Genomic DNA, 23947 nt, shown 5'->3' on the forward strand with positions numbered 1-23947 from the left:
TGCACCCCACATGCCTGCACACTTTCAAACTGTCCATATGACTTGTAGAATTTATTCAGTTAGTATTTTGACTCGGGTACATTTAATAATTAATAAAATGGGACAATGGGGGTCCAGAATCAAATGGCTGTAGCTCCAACCAAGCAGTTGTTGGGGATACACTCTAACGGTGGTGGCTGAAGGGGAGATTAGTCGCCAATCTCCCCGAACTGCCTTTGCGTATCTTCCCGTCCGCTATAATGAAAAGTCGCCTTCGCTAAAGCACACTCGACGCTTCGTTTTCCGAAGTTGCCTCACAAGGAAACTTTGGGAAACGAAGCGCCGCTCATGCTTTAGCGCAGGCAACTTTTCATTATAGCGGACGGAAGAGACGCGAAGGCTGTTCGGGGAGATTGTCGCCAGGCGACTAAATCTCCCTGATTTTGCTTGTGTGGACTGACTCTAAGGGTGGAGACAAACAGAGCTACTAGTTGCAGCTGCTTGTCATTGCTACAAAATAGACAATAGTGATAATTGGCTTTGCTAAGTCACTACGTGTTTTTGAGCATTTCCTCTGCTAAAACATACATAGTGTCTTAGCAAAGCCAATTATCACTATTGTCTTTTCTTTAACTGTGGCAAATAGCTGCTACTAGGAACTCTGTGTGTTTTCACCCTAAGGGGGAATTCACAAACGTGTCTTAAGTGCACAGTTCTTAAAATGTTGGTTGCTAAATTGTACAAATGGCATAAGCATGACCGATTTACAGAAGGTATCTTATAGTTTTATGGATTTGTCGTAATAGTGTCACATTTTTAAAAGTGTTGTATGCACAGAATAGCCAAATTAATCTATCAACATTTTTGCCTGACGTTTGGGCATAAAATGTCATGGGCACGACTAATTCTTAAAAAGGTTGTACATGACACAAATAGCCACAACCAATTTTTTAACATATATTTCCTTATACTTCCCTTTTTCCTTGTATGATTTTGGTACTTTGACATTCACCAATGTATCTACTAAAATATTTGCTACTGTTTATATATATATATATATATATATATATATATATATATATATATATATATATATATATATATATATATATATATATATATATATATATATATATATATATATATAAGCAACATTGTGTTTCTTTTTATCTTGAATAAAAACTTTTGTTAAAAAAAAAAATTTTTGCAGGAAGGAAAAATATAAATAATTGTCCCCCAAATAGATACTAGCTGACTGTAATCCAGCAATATCTAATCTTTATCTTTAAGGATAAGATAAAGTATAAGATGGAATGAGGTCCAGTGCTTAAGGGTAAGGCCACACGAGGAGATTCGGGGAGATTTTGTCGCCTGGCAACTAATCGCCTAGTCTTTTGAGCGACTACCTCCCCGAACTACCTTGGCATTTTTCCCCATAGGCTACAATGAAAAGTCGCCTGCGCTAATGCACACATGGTGATGCGTTTTCAAATGTCGCCCAAAGTTGCCTCAGTGACAAAATCTCCCCGAATCTCCTTGTGTGGACTAGCCCTAAAAAAAAAAGGCCCATCATTGTGATCTGGGAATTTATCTAAAAGATTTGTATGATACGTTCTCCTTTAAATAAAATGGCCTTCACAAAGTGACAAACATTGTTAAACTGACATTTTTGTTTGGTGTGCCTTTCTTTAAATATTAATACCGATAATAGGTATTATAGTTGGATTTTTTTTTTTTCAATTTTTACCCAATACAAATGCAAAAATACAAAAAGAACTTGCCAGGAGAGTTTCTTTAATCCGCATTTCATTGTATTTTGTCTAATTTACAAATAGTTATAAATCTCGGTATTTAAAAAATGTGGAGGCTTATTTATCAACATTCTTATTTCAGGTTTTTTAAACTATGAGTAAACTTGCCTTCTCTAAAACTACAAATGTTGTGAAATTTATCAAAAGATAGGAATTTAAAAAGTACTAATGGGAAAAAAAGTGGAAGAATGTGCGAAGTACCAATACCTCGAAAACCTGTAGAAAATGCTATCTGACAATTCCCACCCAAAAAAATTCGGAAAAACCTCAAAGTCCGAATTGATTATTAGGGATGCACCAAATCCAGGATTTGGCCTTTTTCAGCAGGATTCGGATTTGGTCGAATCCTTCTACTTGGCTGTACCAAATCCGAATCCTAATTGGCATATGCACATTCGGTTCGGTATTCGGCCGAATCATTTGCAGAGGATTAGAATCTTCATGGTTTTTACAGTTAAAAAAAATTGAGTTTTTAAGAAATATACAAAAAAGCAAAATTTTTTGGGATTTGTGGAAAAAAATTGAAAGGTGATTGTTCTTAAATAGGCCCCTAAGCCTTCCATTTGTGGAGTCTTGGGGTAAATAAATGGTGGAGTATGTTAGCAAAAACATAAAATCTCTTAAATTTAAATCGAGGTATGTTTATCTTATGCTAAAATGATATATTTTTTCTTTGTTAGCATGGTTAGTGAAGAGCCAACAGCCGCCCTTCTTCAAGGCATAGATGTGCCTGATGCTTTTTTTGGAACGCCTATAAACAAATCCCGGAGGGTGTCCAGGTAACCTTTGTGTTTACTTCTAATAATTTGCTACATTTTTATCACATAGCTATTGATATATATCTTATAGCTGTCTTACATAAGTGTAATAAAGTTAAAGGGATCCTGTCATCAGAAAACATGTTTTTTTCCAAAACACATCAGTTAATAGTGCTACTCCAGCAGAATTCTGCACTGAAATCCATTTCTCAAATGAGCAGATTTTTTTTTTTTTTTACATTCAATTTTGAAATCTGACATGGAGCTAGACATTTTGTCAATTTCCCAGCTGCCCCTGGTCATGTGACTTGTGCCTGCACTTTAGGAGAGAAATGCTTTCTGGCAGGCTGCTGTTTTTCCTTCTCAATGTAACTGAATGTGTCTCAGTCTGACATGGGTTTTTACTATTGAGTGATGTTCTTAGATCTACCAGGCAGCTGTTATCTTGTGTTAGGGAGCTGTTATCTGGTTACCTTCCCATTGTTCTCTTGTTTGGCTGCTGGGGGGGGAAAAGGGAGGGGGTTGATATCACTCTAACTTGCAGTACTGCAGTAAAGAGTGATTGAAGTTTATCAGAGCACAAGTCACATGACTTGGGGCAGCTGGGAAATTGACAATATGTCTAGCCCCATGTCAGATTTCAAAATTGAAAATAAAAAAATCTGTTTGCTCTTTTGAGAAATGGATTTCAGTGCAGAATTCTGCTGGAGCAGCACTATTAACTGATTCATTTTGAAAAAAAAAAAAAATTCCCATGACAGTATCCCTTTAAGGTTTTCTCATTATTAGGCAAGGAGTTAGGGAATTTGTTCAAGAATTCTTTTTCTTTATATTAGATGGCATTTCATTTTCAGTTATGTTTTGATAAAATTTGTATTTTCCATTTTAGCATGCCTAAAACATTGTGTTTTGTTTGGCAGGCTGTTGGACTCTGTTGTTCACCCTGTACTGATGGAACCTACTTCACTGGTATCTTCAGACACCGATAACCATCATCAAACCCCCCATAAATCTCCTCTGTTGAAGACGTCAAGTCCTTTGCAGTCAAGTTTGAGGAGAATGGCTCATATGAGGAGCTTTGCAAAAGCATCTGAATTCAGTTTGCTGGAGACGCCTCTAGTCGTCAGGGTAAGTAATCTCATGCAAGCTAAAACTATGCAATAAATGCCATATTTGACTTATCCTAATTTTTCTCCATCCCCTTTCACTTACTGGGGTTTTTCCTGGTGTGCAGTACAGCAAGCACTTCATAATTATTTATTTTCTGTATTGAGTGACTATTTACATATAATCTGTAAATAATATTGTGGGAAATACAACCGTTGATTACAGTGGAAGCTCTCAGAGCCAGATTTATCAAAATGTGAGAGTTTAAAACAGAAAAACTCACCCAATTTCTATTCTTTACTATGGGATTTTTAAAAGGGTATTTCTCATATGCTGAAAGCTACTTGCCCACTGATAAATACACTTCTAAAGGAGGTCCTTTCTTAGCGCTGATCACTGTGTGCAATCACACTGTAAAATTATCATTTTCCTTAAAGGAGAACTAAAGCTTAACTAAAGAAATAGACATCAAATGTTGTACATTATGTTTTGGGCTTCTGTACCAGCCCAAGGCAACCACGGCCCTTTAGCAGTAAAGATCTGTGTCTCCAAAGATATACAGTACACATAGAATAGAAATGTCACAATATAAGGCTGATTAGTAATTAATAAAGATAATTACTACATGGCAGCACAGAAACCAGAGAAACTAGCAACAGAATTTAATAATCAGCCATTTGGAATTGGCTTATATTACAGACAAAACCTCATTTTCTGCTTGCCTAGTGAGCCACATTGAAATTGAACTCAGGCATTGCATCTCTCACCACTAATACTATAGTTGTAGGGACTTGTTTTACAGCCTAAGGCTTGTATTGGCTCAATCTCTTCCTGCCAGACTCTTGACTGTTTAAACTGATAGGGCAACTAAAACATTGGAAGGCAGCCATTGCTACCACTGTAGGTTGGTTGAAATGTCACTTTGTGGCTGTCAGACTTGGTTCATGTATGGTTGGTGCAATATTCCAATTTATATTCCTAATTCTGGTTTATAACTTACTTTCAGAAAGCGAAGGCCCTGGCTACCAATACTGCATCATCTGGATATACTAGTGTCACTCCTCAGTCAATTTTAAGATCTAGCGTGCGCACTACACCATTGGTCTCACCTTCTGTATCACCTGGGAGATCTCTAACTCCACCCTTACGCCCCAAAGAAACAAAAATCTCTTTCATGGAATTATCCGTTACCAGACATACAAAAGCAGTAAGTCATTTTTTTTTTTGTTGTTCATAATGTTGGAACCTGTGTTCCTGCTTTATTTTGCTGTGTGATAATTCAACCGGTTGACTAATGTTTTTTTTCCTTTAGAACTGTGTTTTCAGTAACTTGCACAAGGGGCTGTTCCAGGCACTTTAAAGGAAAACCTCAGAACATTTAATTTTTTTAGGTTATTTATTTTACATTTAATGTTTCTGTTGATCCAGAGCCTTCAAATAAACCATTTCCTGGCAACAAATGTCCTATTTTATGAGGATAAATTTGGATTGTTTTGGTAAAATTAAGTCTCTGGGACATAGCCTTTCCATAATTCGGAGCTTTCTGGATAACGGGTTTCCAGATATGGATCCCATACCTGTCCCTGTTTTTTTTTTTTTTTTATCAGCATTGTTATGCTAAAACAGGGATGCTATTTGCTGATAATCCAGTATGATTGCAGTCTATGGGGGGATAATTCACTTTCGCTGCCAGCAACATTTTGCACTACATTTACATTATCTGTTTTTCAAGTCTTTGTGCATTATCGAAGTACATTTCCTTCGAACAACGTAAGCGTTCTAAATCTTCTGTAATGAGATAACAACCCAAAAAAATTCTCATAATATACAGAAACACATCAGAAATGTTGAATAGGTCTTTTGAATGGTTTGATACGGAGTATGAATCCAATTCTAAAACTATGTGGCTTGTAGAGACCCTAAAATGTAATAATGGTTTTGAATTTTATAAGACAAATAATAAAAACACAGAACCCAAAAATTCCAAAGAATCCAAATAATAAAACCAAAGTTAAAAAATATCAGTGTGCTCAGAATCCCACTTTAACTAGTGCAGTGAATGTTTTATGGTTACAAAGATGCAATTAACAGCAATGTATGATATAAAAATACAATAATATTGTTAGAAATTAAAAAACAAACAAAAAAACAACAAAAAGAAGACATGGTGTGAACCATCCAAAAAAGCCACATGTTTAGGCCAAAAATCATGATACGGGTGTAAAAAGGTGTATCCATGTGTATGTACACTTTTCAGTTTGTCTATGCAAATCCTCTGGCTGAAAGGCACTGTGTGCAGTAAGTGTGTGAATTACATTTTTTAGCAAATAGCTTGCTACGTGTTAAAAAAAGAAAGCAAAGCATTGTTTGCCGTTTGTAAATGTGCTGGTGCAATTTAGTCCTTATGTTTATATGTCGTACCCAGTGTTTCCCATTTTCTGTTTTAGATGAAACTAAAATTTGTGGGTTTTTTTTTTTTTTGTAACCTTGTTTCCCATGGTTTATGGAAGCTCTAAATTCTATTGAATACTAAATATATTTCTTCCTACATACTTAAGCTGGCCATATGCAATCCCAGTGTTTAGTGAGGTTGCCAAGCAAGCAGTTCTTTGCCCAGTTTGGCCACCTATAAATTGGGCTAATCCAATTATTTGGCCCCCAGGCCAACAACCGGTTCATAATGGGTGCCTTTGCAGGCCCATCAGGAGAGGACTGCATCATTGCGCCAACATGGGCTCTGCTCCACAACATTTTTAAACCTGCCAATAGATCCTTCAAATCTGCTGTTGTGTGACCAGGCTTACTATGCAAGTTAAGCAAAGCAGGCAATAGGAGCACAAAATTATCTCAAAGTTTTGACACCAAGGAACGTGCCCAACTGTTCTCTCCCTCACACCCTCAAAAGTGCATTGGCTTGGGTACAGTTTATCATTTGTTGTAGGTTCCAATCTATGCCTGAATCCACTGTTTGTAAAGAAACGTAACTCCCAACATCCTTTAGGCTGATTCTATAATGCAACCCCCTTACCTTACCTTGAAGTTCCCCTGCTTTTCACAGAAACTGTACACCACACACTATGGTAAGCAGAGGGACGTTCAAGTCCCAGAATCCATCACTTTACAATAACTTCACATGACTCTTAGCATAGAATATCATGGTTTCTTTTCAACCTGTGGAATCGGGTCTGGGTAAAATTAAAAATATATATTTCTGCAAATTCAAATTGTGTTTATGTACCTCTAACTGATCTCATGTTAGAAAGGGGAGTTATATTTCCCTTTAACATTCTTAGTATTGCTCTCAATTGAAGGCTAAAGCTTCACTTTCCTTTGAATCTGGGAAGGGGGGGGTAATTTCTAGCCTTATTTGTGTGTTCCACTCATCTAAAAAAGGTATATAAGATCAGTGATCCCTTCCAATCTTGTGTAGGTAATCATGTAGAACAGTGCTGTTCAAGATCTATAGTCCCGAGGGCTGTCCTATGTGGTGGAGGGTCAATAATGGAAGCCAGTATTGACCACTTCCCCTTTTTAAATCCCACCCACTTTAATCCACTGCCATGTTATCACAAGAAATGTCACGATAATATCCAAATTAATGGTGGTAGCACACCAAAAAAACGTGATTAAGTTCCTTGTCGGGTCACCCCAGTTGCTGGTTGGGTCCTATCCTACAGTGCATTTTGCTGAATGCCACCAGCTGCCCTGCACAGCCTGGGAACGGAGGCAGCAGGAAGTGGAACAAATGGGTGGGATTGGGTTTTTTGCAGGAATTTTCAATAAATGAGCCTGAAACACTACTTTTTTTTAAGCATATTGTTTCTATATCTTGTTTTTCTCGCATTATGTCTTCTTTAAGATAATTCCCTCAAATCCAGTTTCCTTTTACTTGTAAAAATCGATCATGTAAAGTATATTTATTCTTCTGTGTAATAGGCTCATTCATCAGAGGTGGATCTTTTGGAAATGTCCCCTGTACTAAGATCTTCCCCAGATGCAGCGTGGTCAGGGAAAGGAAAATTTGCCTCATTTGCACAAATCACTCCTGTTAAAAAAATTGAAGTCAACGCATCATCTTCTGGAATCCAGACAGAAAGCCCGGACGAAATGGAGGTCAGCAAAGAGGCCAGCAACATATCTGTAAGGTCAGAACAGGCTTCCTTAGAGTATCATGATGCTCCAACTCCGGAGGATTTGGAAAATGATGAAATCAGTGAAACAAACAATGTACAACCTCAAGTTATTGAGGTACATCATCAAATGGAAGCTGGTCATTTAACAGAAAAACCTGCAGAACTACCACTTACAGAAATACAAAAAGCAATGCAAGAGGAGTTTAAAGGTATTATGTACTTATTTACACTCTTCATTAATAGTGTAGAAAGCATAGCCTCAAGCTTAGAGACCACTAACTCTGCTGCCCCTCATTTATAAACTCTTGGGGGCAATGTCCTCTTAGTCAGTGTCTCTGTATGTCTCTCATTCAATATCCTTTTGTGTGCATGACTCAAGTGTGTCGATTTTTAGCAGTGAGATAATTTCTTTCATTACATAGCTTGAAATAAGCAACACAAGTATTCATTTCTTCTTTTTTGTTTAAAATTATTTCACTTTTTGTTAAAAAGTCCAGGGCAGTTTTTTCCAGCTTTACTTGTCCTTTTCTGAAAAAAAAGTAAACACTTTTGTCTTTACTGTTCTTTGCTGCTTTGTCATTAGTCCGTCAAATAACATATTGAATGTTTTTACCAGATTATGAAGAAAAAGAAATCGAACATATTTCTGTCCTGTCGAATGGTCCAAGTGCACTCGAATGTACAACTGCTCTACCTGATATTGATTTGTTAGAAGCTGCCCAGTGGTAAGAAGAAGAACTCAATGATTAGAATTAAAGGATTTTAAAGGAGAAGGAAACCTAGTCGGTGCAAAAACCCCCCTCCCCTGTGTTGCTTCCCCTCCCCCCTTGCCTACCTGTCCCGCTGGGCAAATGCCCCTAACTTGTTACTTACCCTTCTGCGCAGGTCCAGTCCACGGAGTTCACAGGCACCATCTTCTTCCACGCGATCTTCTTCCTGCTTTGACCGGCGTTTTGGCGCATGCGCAGTAGGAGCATTTCGCTCCTACTGCGCATGAGCCAAAAGTCACGAATCGGAAAACTTGGTGACTTTTGGCGCATGCGCAGTAGATCCGTACCGGCGAAATGCTCCTACTGCGCATGCGCCGGTCAAAGCAGGAAGAAGATCGATTGGAAGAAGATGGCGTCGGTGAACTCCGTAGACTGGACCTGCGCAGAAGGGTAAGTAACAAGTTAGGGGCATTTGCCCACCGGGACAGGTAGGCCAGGGGGAAGGAGGGAGGGGAAGCAACACAGGGGAGGGGGGGGAGGGTTTTTGCGCCGACTGGGTTTCCTTCTCCTTTAAATGAAATGTAGAATCACTGGAGGGTACTAATATATGAATTACTCCTTGTGATTTTAGTCACTTACTGCTGACACTGGACTAGTTCTTCTCAGTATATGCACCAGCCCAGGTGATGTGCGGGCCGGCCGAAACCCGCCGGTCAGGCGGGTTCTGGCCGACTCCTGCACAAAATTTTCAGGTGGCGGGTCCGGGTCGAGCTATTGTAGACTTGCCCCTGCCCCTTTTAAGACGTTGGGTCTTGAACGGGTCTATAAATAGAGGGACAGCAGCGGGTCGGGTGCGGATTGGGGTGGGTTAGGGTCGAGTATGGGTCTAGAAATTCTCGACCTGCTCATCACAACAGCCCAGGGGTATGGTGTAGTAATAAATCCAGCAGCACTCCGATAAGTGAATCAAATATTTATTCGTACCACTAGCCTCTACGCTGCCACTACAGCCCCGGGGTACGTTTCGTCTCTGTGCATGCTGCTGCTTTTTTTTTTTTGCCGTCGTTTTTTTCTGTATTGCACATGCATTTGCCCTGTGCAGCACAGCAGATGCTGAAACAATATGGACGGCAGTGCTAAGAAGAAAAATATCTCCCAGTGATTTCTACCTTTCCTTGTCCTTTAAGTTGTATTATTTAGTTTATAATATGAAACTTTCAGCTGTTTTTTTTTTTTTTTTTTTAATTTATTGCTTTAGTACTGTTGTTTGTTTTTGTCATGAGATTAATATGGACTTAACAGTACTTCCTGCTTTGCACCAGGCAGTGACCAATCAGTGACTTGAGGGGGGAGGGCACATGGGCCATAACTGTTTGCTTTTGAATCTGAGCTGGATGCTGAGGATCAATTGCAAACTCACTGAACAGTTATGTCCCATGTGGCCCCCCTTCAAGTCACGGACTAACTCAGACTTAGAGAGCTGAAAAGCAGGAAGTTCTGTTCTGTTAGACATCCAGTCACTCCAGCCTTTATTGATGACATTTTTTGCTAACCAACTATATTATAAACATTTTATTATCTATTAGCCAAGTTTTTATTTTTACACTGAACTGTTTCTTTAATATTCACTGTTGGTTCTAGCCCATGAAACAATGTAGCAGCAGTAACCACATGATGATATCAATAAGTTTAAAATGTGTATTGAAATGCACCAGCATATACATTTCTGCCTCTAACACAGTAACTTTTTCAAAAGCAATGTACGTTTCTAAAAACGACCCTCATTTTACATGATTGTGCATCATTTTGCAGACATCTGAGTAAACACTTTATTTTGGCAGTAGTATGTGTTTAAAGGGAGTGCACTAACTTTAAACATGACGCAGAAGATTCTGGGGCTGCCAGTAAGGAAAATTTGTGCCCAAATAAATATAGTTTAAACATAAATCTCTGAACTGTTTTAAAAACAAAATGGCAAAGGTTCCTACAAATACAGTTACATTTTTTTTACTGATGGATTATGTCCCAACATAGCTGCTTGAAATATCCATTTCTGTGGCCAGGCTGTTGCCTTTTTACTAGAAAATAATTCCTCTTCTTCACTGATCCTTTTCTGCCTCTGTTTAGTATTTCAGAAACTCCTGCAGGCAGCGCAGTTTCTGTAACTGGTGAGCAAGAGTGTGCTGCTTCTGCTAAGGACTCGGAATGTAAGTACAGCTATCAGTCCCCTATCCTAATGGGTATCCTTTCAGTTAGCAACTGTTTCATCAAACTGTGTAAAACTGTCGTCTTTTCTTATTTCCTATCATACTTAGCATAGTTTTGCATGCTTCTTTTTCTTTTCTTATTGCAGAAACTAGAGTTAAAAGTACTTCAGACTTGCATAAGTATGTTTGTAATAGGTTAGGTATTTTTACTTTTTAAAAAAGAATTTACCTTTTACCTATGCCTGGTATTGTTTTTGATGTCCACCCATTTTTAATGTTAGTGCTTCTATACACACCATTCTATGTACGTTTTGTTCATTTAAAAGAACCTTTTATATCTACAGCTGTTATCAGTATTCATGATAGTGAGGATGTTCACAGTAACCTTTCTGAAAATGATCAAGATGGCGAGGAAGTCGAGGAAAATATTTTGCTTGTTGACCAACCTGTTCTGACTATGGAGCTTCAAGTAAGAACACTTTTTTCACTATTTTTGTATAGTAGCAAAATCTGGGGTTTCCTTGTAAGTCCAGTTTATGTTTAAAAAAAAAAAAAAAAAAAAGGTAGTAATTCACTGATGTACATTTGCCAGAGTAATTATGGAACACGTATCAGTGTGCCAGTCCAGTCAATCACTCTCCAAAAGCTTTAGTTCTCCTAAGAATTTTGGAAATATTGAAGCACTGGTTACATTCTAAGAAGAATGCTGATCAGTGCAGATATATAGATGGAAAACAATGCCCAAATGCATATATATAGATGGAAAACAATGCCCAAATTCTCCTTGGCATGAAAATATCTTAACATTATTCTAATGTTTTTAACTCAGATTTTATAATCCGTCAATCCAATTGAGGATGGTCGTGGTTACGCTCAATCTCTTATCTCTCTCCATCCAACCCCTTCTTTTCTCTAAGCGTCTGGGAATTTGTGGTTTTTATCAATGAATTGAGCTGAATGGTTTTTGATTCTAAGGATTGATAATAATTTATTAGCACAAGCCACTTTATTATTAAGGATAATAAATAAGGAATTATTTATTTAATTATCTGAGCACTGCACTTTAGTTACCTCAATTAATTGAAATAGGTTTACTCGACTGCACAAATGCATTGCCTGTGGATACGTTTTTATGACCTACATTAATGGGAATTAATTGTTTTTGATTATTTGAATATTTGTCAAGGGTGTTTAGGTGAAAACAATCCAATATTCATTAATTATATAAACTGGTTTCTGAAATTTGAATTGGAAATTAATTTTATTTAATAACACTGGAATTAATCTTACATTTGATAGAGGAACCAAATGGAAAATTGATTAAACTAGGGGTTCTTTCTCTCCACAGCTAGTCTGTTGACTGTTTCAATCAATATTAGTAGAGTTGGGTAATGCAGGTAGATATAATTCGCAACCATACAAATTCTCCTTCTATTATACTTTTTACCCATTTTCTGGTTGTTTATAATTGGGGTTATTCTTGGTTTTGTCCTATAAATATTTATTTAGTATTCATCCAATATGATCTCTTTAGCTTGTAGAAACAACGGATCTAGAGGTGGAGCTGGAAGAGACGGGTTCGGAAAAGACCAATAACAAAGAATTGTATCCAGATGCAGCAGTCCCACTTGGCTTTACTGTTGAAAGTATTGAACAGCATTACACTTGTGAATTAGCTGATAGGAGAGAGACTCCAAATGAAATAGATGAAATTGAAGCAGAGCATTTTGAAGCTGAGAATAACTTTAGCTTAGTACTTGAGGGTGACGCTGTTGAAGAGGAGATATTAGAGCCTCCATCTAGCAAAACTGATCCTGAACTCACAAGACCTCCCATAGCGCATCAGAAGCATTGTTCAGAGATTAGAGAAAATTGTGAAAAAATGACTGAAAATATTCCTGCAAATGTGTCCCCTCTTGTGGGCAGTGATCTTGAAAGCAAGATCCTGGAGGCATTACCATCTGAGGCTGAACAAACCGTAGTATCTGTTTCAGAAAAGGTCCTCGAAGACACAGAAGAGAAAGAAGTCCCATCTGAGATTCATGGTGAAGTTCTTTCTGAGAATAAGCCTGTTAGGAATGCCATGATGTCTTTAGACCCATCAGAGTCCCAAGAAGATAAAATAAGGCAATCTGATAATATAATTTCCGTAGAAAAAATCAGAATGACAGAAGAAAAAATATATGGGGAAAAAACTGAGAAGGGACTTCAGGTTTCACCAAATAGTGATCAGTCTGCAGGAGTAAGACCTGTAACACCCCGCAGAAGCATACGGAATTCATCAAAGACTAATGACAGTTCAGCTGCTATCATTGCCAATATTACACTTCCAACAACTCCTAAGAGAGGCCAAAAAAAAGCCAAAGAAAACGTAGGCGCACTTTCTGTTGTTCCAGAGGAAGAATTAACAGGTAGTACTAGAAGGATTACCAGGAAAGCAACCCTTACTGCTTTGGAAAACCCTGAACCCCCACAAATCAAAGAGCCAGCTGTTGGGGAAGCTTTACAAGTGCAGCCTTCTACTCCAACCAGGGGTCGCAGAGGTAGAGTTATAACATCAGATGGCAAAGATTATGAATGTCTGGAAGAAAAAACTGCCCTACCTCTTACTCCTACCAGAATTACAAGATCTAAAAATATTTTAGAGCATGAAAAAGGAATAGGCCAGATAGAGGACACAGGTGAGACTGAGCATGAGGTTGTAACGCCTAAAAGAGGCAGGCGCAGTAAGCGTGTTGTCAATGAGTCGGTTACACATTTTGTACATAATTCTTCCCAACCTGATATTAAAACAGACACAAGTCCTCCTAAAAAGGTCTCTCTTAGATGGACAAGGACCGGATCAGATAATCAAATAATTAATGCAACTGAAGAGCAAGTGCCAAAGATGCAGGAAGACATTACTGATACGCCTAGAAAAAGGTACAAGAAATCTAATAACAAATTGGGCTTTGAAGAAACTGCAGATGCTGTTTCTGAAGCTACCATTGTAGAAGATGTACAAGAGTTTTTAATTATCAGTCGCCCAGGGAAGAATCCAAATACATCTGTTGTGAGATCTGCTAGGAAAGCAACACTACCTCCAGTAATCGAAGACCATTCAGAACAACCGTTGCGGTCTCCAGAGAGCAACAGCAAAGTGCATAGTAGTCTTCTTGCTATTGCTGAAGAAATTAAAGCCACAAACACAAGAACAAGGTCTGGTAGTAAATCTTCAGTGGCAGACGTTTCTACCATTACATTTGAGTTTTCAACACCAAAAGCAAGAACTAAAAAGACTGTAAAAGGTACGAACTCTAAATTGTTCCTTTTCTTCTGCCGAATGCTTTGGAGCTGGGTAATTACTAATTTGCCTTTATTTTGGTCCCTAAGATCAGGTAACTGACCAAATCACACAGCATGTGCTCTGAGCAGAAAAGATGATGGGAGAGCTATTGGTGGCATCAGGCTCATTAAAGAAGCAAATAGATTTATTGCGCCCCTCCCTTTTTTTGTTTTTGTAAACTGTAGTTCTTTTCGAAAGCTAAGCATGCCCTGAAATATGTAGGTTTCCTAGGGAAACTGAAATTTTCCCCCCAGGAGTACATAAACTGTTCAAATATGTGCTGGATTAAAAACCCACTCATATATGCTTCCAAACCCAGAACTGCACCAATGATGAATACAAACTGTGTAGTGTTGCTATAAAGAAGTCCAATGTTGGGCCCAATTGCTCAAGCCCCAGCCCGGCAGCTTGAGGAGGTAAACAGTAAGTCAGGGTATGGTGTGCCACTTACAGAGATGCATGGACATGTTTTGTGACCGAAGTGCATCATAGCACAAATTGCAATTATAAATACATTTAAAACCCCTATATAAAGGTTTCATACTAATACTGCCTAATAAGAAGCGGCAAATCCATAAAATTTAATTCTAAATAAATGCCAATATATACCAGCTTTTTTTCCCTGTGAAGTTCTTTTTGAATCCAGTTTAGTTTCAAATTTTGCTTTTTGTTTGGTTTTGACTCTTGAAACAAGATATCAGAGACCAGTTCTCCTCCAGTTGTGTATATAAGCTGGTCTCTGCTACGTTATCTGCTATTACAGTATTCTCTTATTGTGCAAAATGCAATTTTTAAAAGACAGACCATTAGTACACCTTAATGCAGTGATCCCCAACCAGTAGCTTGTGAGCAACATGTTGCTCCCAGTGGCTTCAAAGCAGCTGCTTATTTTTGAATTCCAGGCTTGGAGGCAAGTTTTGGTGGAATAAAAACCAGGTCCACTGCCTAACAGAGTCTCAATGTAGTTTGACAGTCCACATAGGGGCTACCTAAAGGCCAATAACAGCACTTATTTGGCACCCAATAACATTTTTCATGCTAGTGTTTGCTCCCCAACTCCTTTTACTTCCGAATGTTGCTCACAGGTTCTAAAGGCTGGGGATCCCTGCCTTAATGCAGCTGTATTAGAGTGCTGAAAATAAAATGTAATTCTGCTGTTGCAGGTTCTGCAGTTCAAACAGAATTGATACCACCCACCTCATATGTCTTCTCTCCTCCATCTACAAGAACAAGAAGAGCGACTAGAGCAAACGTCAGTGAAACTGTAACTGAACCGGTGTGTATAAATACACTGCTTGATATATATACATGATATTGCATAGTGTAGCATGGAGATAAAGGGGGATATTTCATATTGAAGCCAAAGCCATTCCAATATAGATATCGTCTATGCAATCATGGTGCTGCCTATTCTATGCTTGAGTTAATTGATTGCTAGCGCAGTTGTACATTATAATTTGCAGCTATTTTTCATTTTAGGCTCCTTGCAAATGTTGGTTTTCTTTCTCTTCCAAAGTAAAAAAAAACAGAATGAATCATTTGACTGGGGGTGCCTGAACTGTTAAACAGTATTTGTCTATTTTCCAATTGCCCCATTTGTTATATTTTTCTTAATTTTGTGTTTGTGTAAAATACTTATCTTAATCTTTTTAATTTCTTAAAGGAATTGCAAGTTCAAGAATCCCATGAAATAGCAGAGACAGAGGTTCCTGAAGTTCGGCCCTCAAAACCAAGAGGCAGACCTCCAAAACACAAAGCAAAGACGGTTACTAGGTATATGCTTTATGCTTCTATATAAGGTTTCCTAATATATTTTCTATGAAGTAAATCCTAAAACAGGATTGTTATACATCCGTGATCCCCAACCAGTAGCTCATGATCAACATGTTGCTCTCCAACCCCTTGGATGTTGCTCTCAGTGGCTTCAAAGCCACGGGTTCAAAAGATTGGGGGTCACTGCTATATATTGACACTACAAGAAAATGCTAAATTGCTGTATAGAGTCCTGTATAAACAGGCACAAACTAACTTCTTGGTCTAGTAACGCATAGCAACCAATAACTTTTTTTTATTTCAAACAGAAGATTGTAAATGCGAGCTGTTGCAACCTTTGCTCCATTTCTAGCAGCAAACCGTGTATATACTGTAAGAGAAGAGGGGCATTAACTGGTTTAAGGTGTGTGTGTGTGTACGTGTGTGTACGCGTGTGTGCGCGTGTGTGCACGTGTGTACGTGTGTGTGTACGAATAATGCAAATGGGGGAGGGTAAAAAAAAAAGTCCAAATACTTGGGTCAAATACAAATGTTTGACACTCCAAGAGTTAATTGTAAATTATCAGACAACTCCAACAAATGTTCCACGTTTGGTGCTGCCTCCTTAATCTGCTGGTCCCAAGCAGGCAAAGTCTACAAACAAACATAAAAGAAGGGGCTTGCTCCCATCATATAAATGTGTATCATAACCTTTATTCAAATAAAGTTACGTATATTGCACATACAATTTAGCAGAGAATGATTGTTCATCAAAAAAGTCTGTTAAATATGTTCCCAATGCGTTTTGTCATGTCTCAAGGGTGATCAAGTGCTGTATAGAGTAGGTTCAGATTACTTTACCCATATGTCCCAAAAAAATTGAGAGAGGGCCAACATGTGTTGTAAAAGAATCAAAAAGAATAAAAGAGAAAGCACCCTCAGTAAAGAAATACGAATGTGAAAGAGCCTCTCTGTCACCGCCAACATGCCAATAGCAAATGAAACGAAGCCAATTGCAAATAAAATCACAATATAAAATCGCCATAAATATAAAAAATAAGTCATTTGGTAACTATATATACGTGGCAACATTTTCATGAGCCATTGGTGAAATGGAGAATTAAAATAGGAGAGATTGCCATCTGTTGTTGTAAAGATTATAGTTAGAGAAGCACCATCTGTTGGCTATAGTGTGGGTATAGTTGGTTGTATCATAGATTCCAACAGAAACAATCGCCCTCTGTTGAATCTACTAAAAAGTTACGACATTATTGCCATCTGTTGGTTGTACAAAAAAAAAACAAAAAACCCAAAAATATAAATACAGAAGAAATAATCGGAGTCTGGATAAAAGACATAAATATCCATAAATAGAGAAACCAAAATAAGTAATTGAAGCTGTATAAAGTACAACATAATCTGATAATTCGTAAGGACCATGTGGAGCAAGGGTTTGTGATATTTAAATCCAATAATTTTCCTTTTAATATAGAGATACTAACATTATTCCCATCTAACGTGTAAGGATCTCTATTATGTATCTTCTGAAGGTGCCTAGAAAAGTCATATAATTTGTCCATCTTCAAGACTTTTCAACCTATGTTCTCAAAATCTTCAGGTTTTCTCTTTGTTTGTCCAACATATTGTAATCCACATGCGCATTCAAGAAGATAAATAACCCTCCTTGAATTGCATGTGATCTTTTGTCTGTGAAAAAAAGTCCACCTGTAACTTTTGAACTAAAGAAGGTTTTTTTTATGTGATGCATTTCGATTTTTCGCATACCAATATTGGCAGTAGGGATATTTCCAGGTACAGTATCGGGAGTTTGTTGAGGCAGTTTACTAATGGCCAATATATTCTTTAAATCAGGTTTGGAATCTAAACATAATTATAAATAAAGTTCAGACTGTAATATATTCCAGAGTTTCTCCAAAAAAATGGTATGATCGCTTTATATCCAGGATTATATGTGGAGCAAAACTGTGATTTCCCTTTGTTATATTTCTTTGCATGTGGGTTATTTATTTTCTCTATGGGTATTTGAGTCTATTTTATTTATATTCCCAGGCTTTTTAGTAATAACTGTTTACACATGGGATTGATTTAGTTGTCTCTAAACCTATCAGTCGCTAGAGCATGTTGTTTAGCTTTATCAATTAGCCAGGTTTCATAGCCCTTTTCAATAAAGTGTTTTTTTAAGTAAATCTGCTTCTTTCTTATAGTCAAGAGGTGAAGTACAGTTTCTTCGCCTCAAAAATTGACTAAAACCCCTATTTAAATAACCATTCACTGACACTTCTTTAAAATGGTGCAAGTTATGATTCTCCCATTTTTACCTTCAAGAATGAAGTTCCAAGAAGGTAATTTGGTAGTGTCCACCACTAATTTAATGTAATCCCAATAGTATTCCTATTCATATAATCAAAGTTCTGAAGAGAATCCAAAGTACCCCTTCAGATCGTAATAATAATATTGACCGTATAACGTTTATATAGGACAAGGTTCGCACTCGACTCTTTGGAGGGCCAGATTTAAGTATGTTCCCAATAACCGAGGAACAAATTGGCATAACTGGGTGCGAACCTGGTCCCCATTGTTGTTCCACACTTTTGTAACTGTAAATTATTGTGAAAACCAAACTAATTGAGTAAGCATATACTGAATACAATCTAAAATAAAATGACATTGTATACTAGGCATATAGGTATCATTTCTTAAAGGAGACATGTAGGATAAATAAAAAAAAACCCTCATTTTGTAGGCAATTATGAGAAATATATGGTGTTGCTTTTACATGGTGCTAAAAATTCATATCTTTAAAAATAGCCCCTTTATTGGAGCTCCCTCTAAATGTTTACTGGTCCCTGTCTGTGTGTCAAATGAGGGGTGGGCGTGTCCGAACTGTCCCTGCCAGCAGCATAGTAGGAGGGGGACAACTAATCACAACCCTGCAGTCACACAATCACAGACAGGCTTCAGTTCCCTATCAGGTCCTGATAGCTGCGGATTGGTTCCTGTCCTACAGTGCAGTGAGCTGAGAGCCGCCGGCTCCCCTGCCCAGCCTGGAAATTCGTAGAGAAGGGAGGGATTATAAGGGTTTTTGCAGAAATATTTAGTAAATTAGCCTGAAGCACTCATTTTTTAAGCACAATTCTTCTACATCAAAATGAGTATAATGCACTGGTACATTCTTATTTTTTTACACAATGTCTCCTTTAAAAAATATTCCATTCTAATACCCAAACTATGTTGAATATTAATATATAGTGAATGGGCATCAACAAACCCCAATATCAACTGATATAAAGAGCACACCTAGGGGCCTACTCTATACAGCTCTCTATCACCCTTGAGAAAGTCCAGACACGACAAAACACGTTGGGAACAGGTTTAACGGAATGTTTTTGATGAACAATAATTCTCTGCTAAATTGTAAATGCAATATGTCTTTATTTGAATACAGGTGATGATACAATTGTACACGATAACAGCAAACTGTAACCACAGTTAATATTTTAAGTTATATTTAGAATGGAAAAGCTCACTGTGACCATTATTTAAAACGTTTTCATGCTTAACATTTGATGCTGCTTATCTTCAGTCTAATATTGATATGTTCTAAGCTATATTGGCAATGGCAATATTTTGTCACAAACAATTTACACACAGATAATGCAATTTAGTATTTAATGATTTTGCAGGGTACTGAAAAAAACATCCTGGTCAACTCCGCCCGTGGAAATAAAGTTGATTTCTCCTCCTGAAAGTCCTGCAGTGAGTGAAACAGATACAAAAAAAGACTCTGCAGAAGCAAAAGGAGCAGAAAAAAATTCAGTTTGGCGGACAAGAAGGAGAATAATGTCAAAACCAGTCATGCGCCGAAAGATGATATGAGGGAAGGGTGGGGGCTACTTCTTTTAAAAGTGCACAGAGGTTTGTAAAGTTGAAAATGTGTAATATTGAAAAAAACTGATCTGGGAGACAATAATTTATATAAATTATTGTAAATGTTCTTAAAGTATTTGAAATTTAAATAACTCCGCCTGGAGCTAAAATTTCTTCCCGGACAGTTTGTCTGTTTTGTATTAATACTTCATACGTTTATAAAAATGTAACTAAGGTTTTCAGGAATGGTAAATAAAAATACATTATAGTATTTTACTTTTTATTAAAAAAAAATAAAATCCAATGGTCTCTCATATATATTTGTATCTCCAACAAGTTATACATTCACTATATTTGACTTGACATATTCAAACATTAAATAAACAAAAACGTTCCTGGGCAAAGAAAAAACAGGTTAAACGTCAGTAAATATATGTAGCCTTGTGGAGACAGATGGATGCAGCAGGGGATTATACACGAACGTTTCCGCTACAATATTTTCTGTTATTGTTCCCAGTGTTCTACAGGAGATGGCTTTCTGCCCATTGCAAATCTTTCAAAATAAATTGATATGCGGAGCACTAGGAAAAGAATTAGAAGAGAGCAATCACATGTTTAAGCTGGTCATACATGTCAAGATCTTGTCAAGCAGTTTGGCTGATTGTGACCAGACTTAACCATCTTAGCTTGTACAGCAAGTTGAAGGCCATTTTGACAGATAATCTTGTGATATTGGTGGAACGAGAATTATCTGACCCAACTGAAAGTTTCACTCATGTCACTGTCATGATGATCCGTTGTTACCGTATGGGTTGGCCCATGTAATGTATGTACATTTTTGAGCAGTACAGAACATAGTGCTCTGCTGTGAAGATCAAAGAAAGCATCAGTGCTTCAGTGATCAATGCATCAGTGTCCATTCACCCAAAAAGTGAAATACACTTAGGGGCAGATTCATTAAGGGTTGAATTTCGAAGTTAAAAATACTTCGAAATTCGACCCTCGAATTGAAATCCTTCGACTTCGAATATGGAAGTCGAAGGATTTAGCGCTTTTCCTTCGATCGAACGATTAAATCCTTCGAATCGAACGATTCGAAGGATTTTAATCCAACGATCGAAGGAAAATCCTTCGATCAAAAAAAGGTTAGCAAACCTATGGGGACCTTCCCCATAGGCTAACATTGACTTCGGTAGGTTTTATCTGCCGAAGTAGGGGGTCGAAGTTTTTTTTAAAGGGAAAGTACTTCGACTATCGAATGGTCGAATAGTCGAACGATTTTTCGTTCGATTCGTTCGATTTCGAACGAATTTAACCAATTCGATGGTCGAAGTACCCAAAAAATACTTCGAAATTCGAATTTTTTACATTCGAATCCTTCACTCGAGCTTAGTGAATCGGCCCCTTATAGTGTGCTTCTCTCACTGCCTCAAAAATTGCTTATTTCCCAATTCATCCTAAAAGCAGTACTGATGTGGACAAGATGTCCAGCACCCACCCCTCCCTTACACACCCACTCCCAACCTGGTGAGCTGTCTGCATTTATTAAAGGAAATGTATGGTCAAAAATTTTAATCCCCCTTTGCCGAATGAATAAGCATTTTTCAAATAATTATTTTTTATGAGCAATCATATCCCCCACATACCTGCTCATTTCAGCCAACTTGCAGTAAAGAGTGATTGAAGTTTATCAGAGCACAAGTTACATGACTTTGGGCAGCTGCGAAATTGACAATATGTCTAGCCCCATGTCAGATTTCAAAATTGAATATAAAAAAAATCTGTTCGCTCTTTTGAGAAATGGATTTCAGTGCAGAATTCTGCTGGAGCAGCACTATTAACTGATTCATTTTGAATTTTTTTTTTTCCCATGACAGTATCCCTTTAATGTGGTTTTTTTTTTATAGCGGATAAAACGTCATTATTTGTCCCAATTCAAAAGTCTCATGTGTACACCAAAAATTGTTCTCTTTTAAATAAGTGAAATAACAGGAGCATTTTTCCCTGTTTCATTGTGGAAGTTTTTTTTGTTTTTTTTTTTACTTGCTAAATTAAAAGGTATTAAATTTTTTTCTCATTTACATTTTTAGTCGACTGACACAATTTCCACCAATAATGTTTTCTAACATTCGCTTAATAATGTATGTAATAAGTAATATATGGAGTCTGACTTCAGTATTGGCTAAAAAGGATAAAAATCAAACCTTTGTTGGACGTCCTCTCCCACAGTTTCTAATACCTGTCAAAATTCAAATGCGTTTTGGGAATTTGCAACATTAAACATATTGTCACTTAATATAGGCATAGGGTTTTAGTTTTCAGCACCCAGAAATAACATTATGGGTCCAAAGAGAGTCTGGAGAAGATTATAAAAATATTATGGGAGACTAGCCAAGCAAAGATACTGCACTTTCTCTCCAGTGACCAGAGGCAGAGGCTTCCATACCTCCCAACTGTCCCATTTTCTGTGGGACAGTCCAGATTCCGACAGCTCAGCCCACAGTCCCAACTTTTTATTAACTGACAAGTTGAATCTGTAATCTGATCTGATAACCAGAAAGCTAAATACCTAAGAAAATACAAAACTGTACAAAAGAAAAAAGACTATATGAAAGGTGTCTCACAATATCGCTACATCATATGAAAAGTAAAGGGTTTTTGTAAGATTTTCTTTATTGGTTTAACATGAATAGAAAGACAACAGAGACGTTGAGACCACAATTAGGTCCAATAGAAGAGGACAGGGAAAGCAACAGAAAAGGGAAATGAGGGGAGAGGGTGATGGACTCCCTTAATATATAATAAAATAAATGAGTGGAGCAGTGGGTCTTGTTGCTGGGGGTCGGGGACAATGGAAATACATCCTGGACATCTCCCAGTCATCCATCCCATATTTTTTAAAATATCCCCAGGCATCCCCTTGATATGTATGTTTACCTTTGACTAGGACGTGTCTTAAAGTCTGCTCATAGCTTGAAGATACAATGAAATTACTTTAGCATAAGAACTATAATGCAGGTAAAGCGAAGCATACAGATGCTCTGCAAAATAATTAGCCAATCAACTGCATATCATATAATGGTATGTACCTTTACATTTCTTTTCTAAAATTTGCCCTACTTCTGGTACTAAGATATAGACCTAGGACAGCTTCACCTGCGACACTGATGTGCCACTCTTAATAGATTCTATAATTTACATTTGACAGGGAGAGATAGCAACTAGAAAAAGTGGCTGGAAGTGGCCGGGTTATCTGAAGGCATTGATTCATAATTGATCTGACATGCCAGAACGTTACCGTTCAAATTAACTTTCTGTGTTCTCAGAGTTTGTAAGAACTAGAGAAAGGCACTAAATGAAAACAAAGCATCATATTTTTGTTTTTAAATGCAGTGCATAGTGAATGGATTTCAAAATTGAGTCTTGAGAACAATACAGATACTCTGGCAGAACTAAAAATGGAAGGTTATCTAAAAACAGACAGTAGTAACCCCACACAATCTGATTATTTTTTATTCCAGAATTGATTTAAAATGTAAGTTACCCTTAAAGTGCCTCAATTAGTGAAAGTGCTTAGTGGTTGGTATTTTGTGCAATCAGTTCAGTGCTAGCACGACAACCAATTAATTTATCAGTATACCCAACATTTTTTTTTTTAATGTTTAAAATATTTTATTTGATTTTCATATTAAACAAATGAAATCAAAATGACAACAAATGTTATACAGATGAAGAAAATATGTTGCAAAGGAGACAATGGCATGATAGTATCAAAACTATATCATTCATGAAAAATAACAAAAAACGAACTAAAAATTAACTAAGCCAGTGGATGCACAAGTAATAAAAGAAAGAAAAAGCCCATTTATCATCTGGAGTGTCAGATAGGTCATCTAACTATTGAAGAAAGCGCATTATTTGATCGCCAGTATTGGAGTTACAGATTTCAAAATAAGAAGACCAAACCAGCCTAAAAGAATCTTTGGAAATACTTCCTTTAGTTTTAGTTATTAAGGCTTCTTGCCAACTAAGCTGATTCATATAAGAGATGATGTCCGATAATGAGGGGGGTTCCTTTTGTAACCAGAAATTAAATAAAGCTTTCCTAGAAGCAGCTAGAAAAAAGGAAGTCAATTTACTCTCATGGGAGATAATATTTGACTTAGGATTTGCAGAAAGCATATTAATATCTAGAATACCCAACATTTAGGGGGTTATTTACTAAACTCCGAATATCTGAAAAATTTGTGATTTTTTTTATAAAATCCGACTTTTAA

At 37.3% G+C, this 23947-nt stretch overlaps 1 protein-coding gene across 1 annotated transcript; it reads left to right on the plus strand.

Annotated features, from left to right (window-relative positions):
• Nucleotides 1-12786: 12786 nt before the first annotated feature.
• On the plus strand, nt 12787-19974 carry MGC86530 (protein; the record flags this gene model as incomplete). The annotated part of the gene is given in 4 exon segments (NM_001094355.1): nt 12787-13992; nt 15194-15306; nt 15694-15803; nt 19487-19974. Coding segments are annotated over 4 exon segments (1539 nt in total). The 3' UTR covers nt 19680-19974.
• Between the last annotated feature and the right edge of the window lie 3973 nt (nt 19975-23947).

The sequence above is a fragment of the Xenopus laevis genome, chromosome 5S, assembly GCF_017654675.1.
Source record: "Xenopus laevis strain J_2021 chromosome 5S, Xenopus_laevis_v10.1, whole genome shotgun sequence".
NCBI lineage: Eukaryota > Metazoa > Chordata > Amphibia > Anura > Pipidae > Xenopus > Xenopus laevis.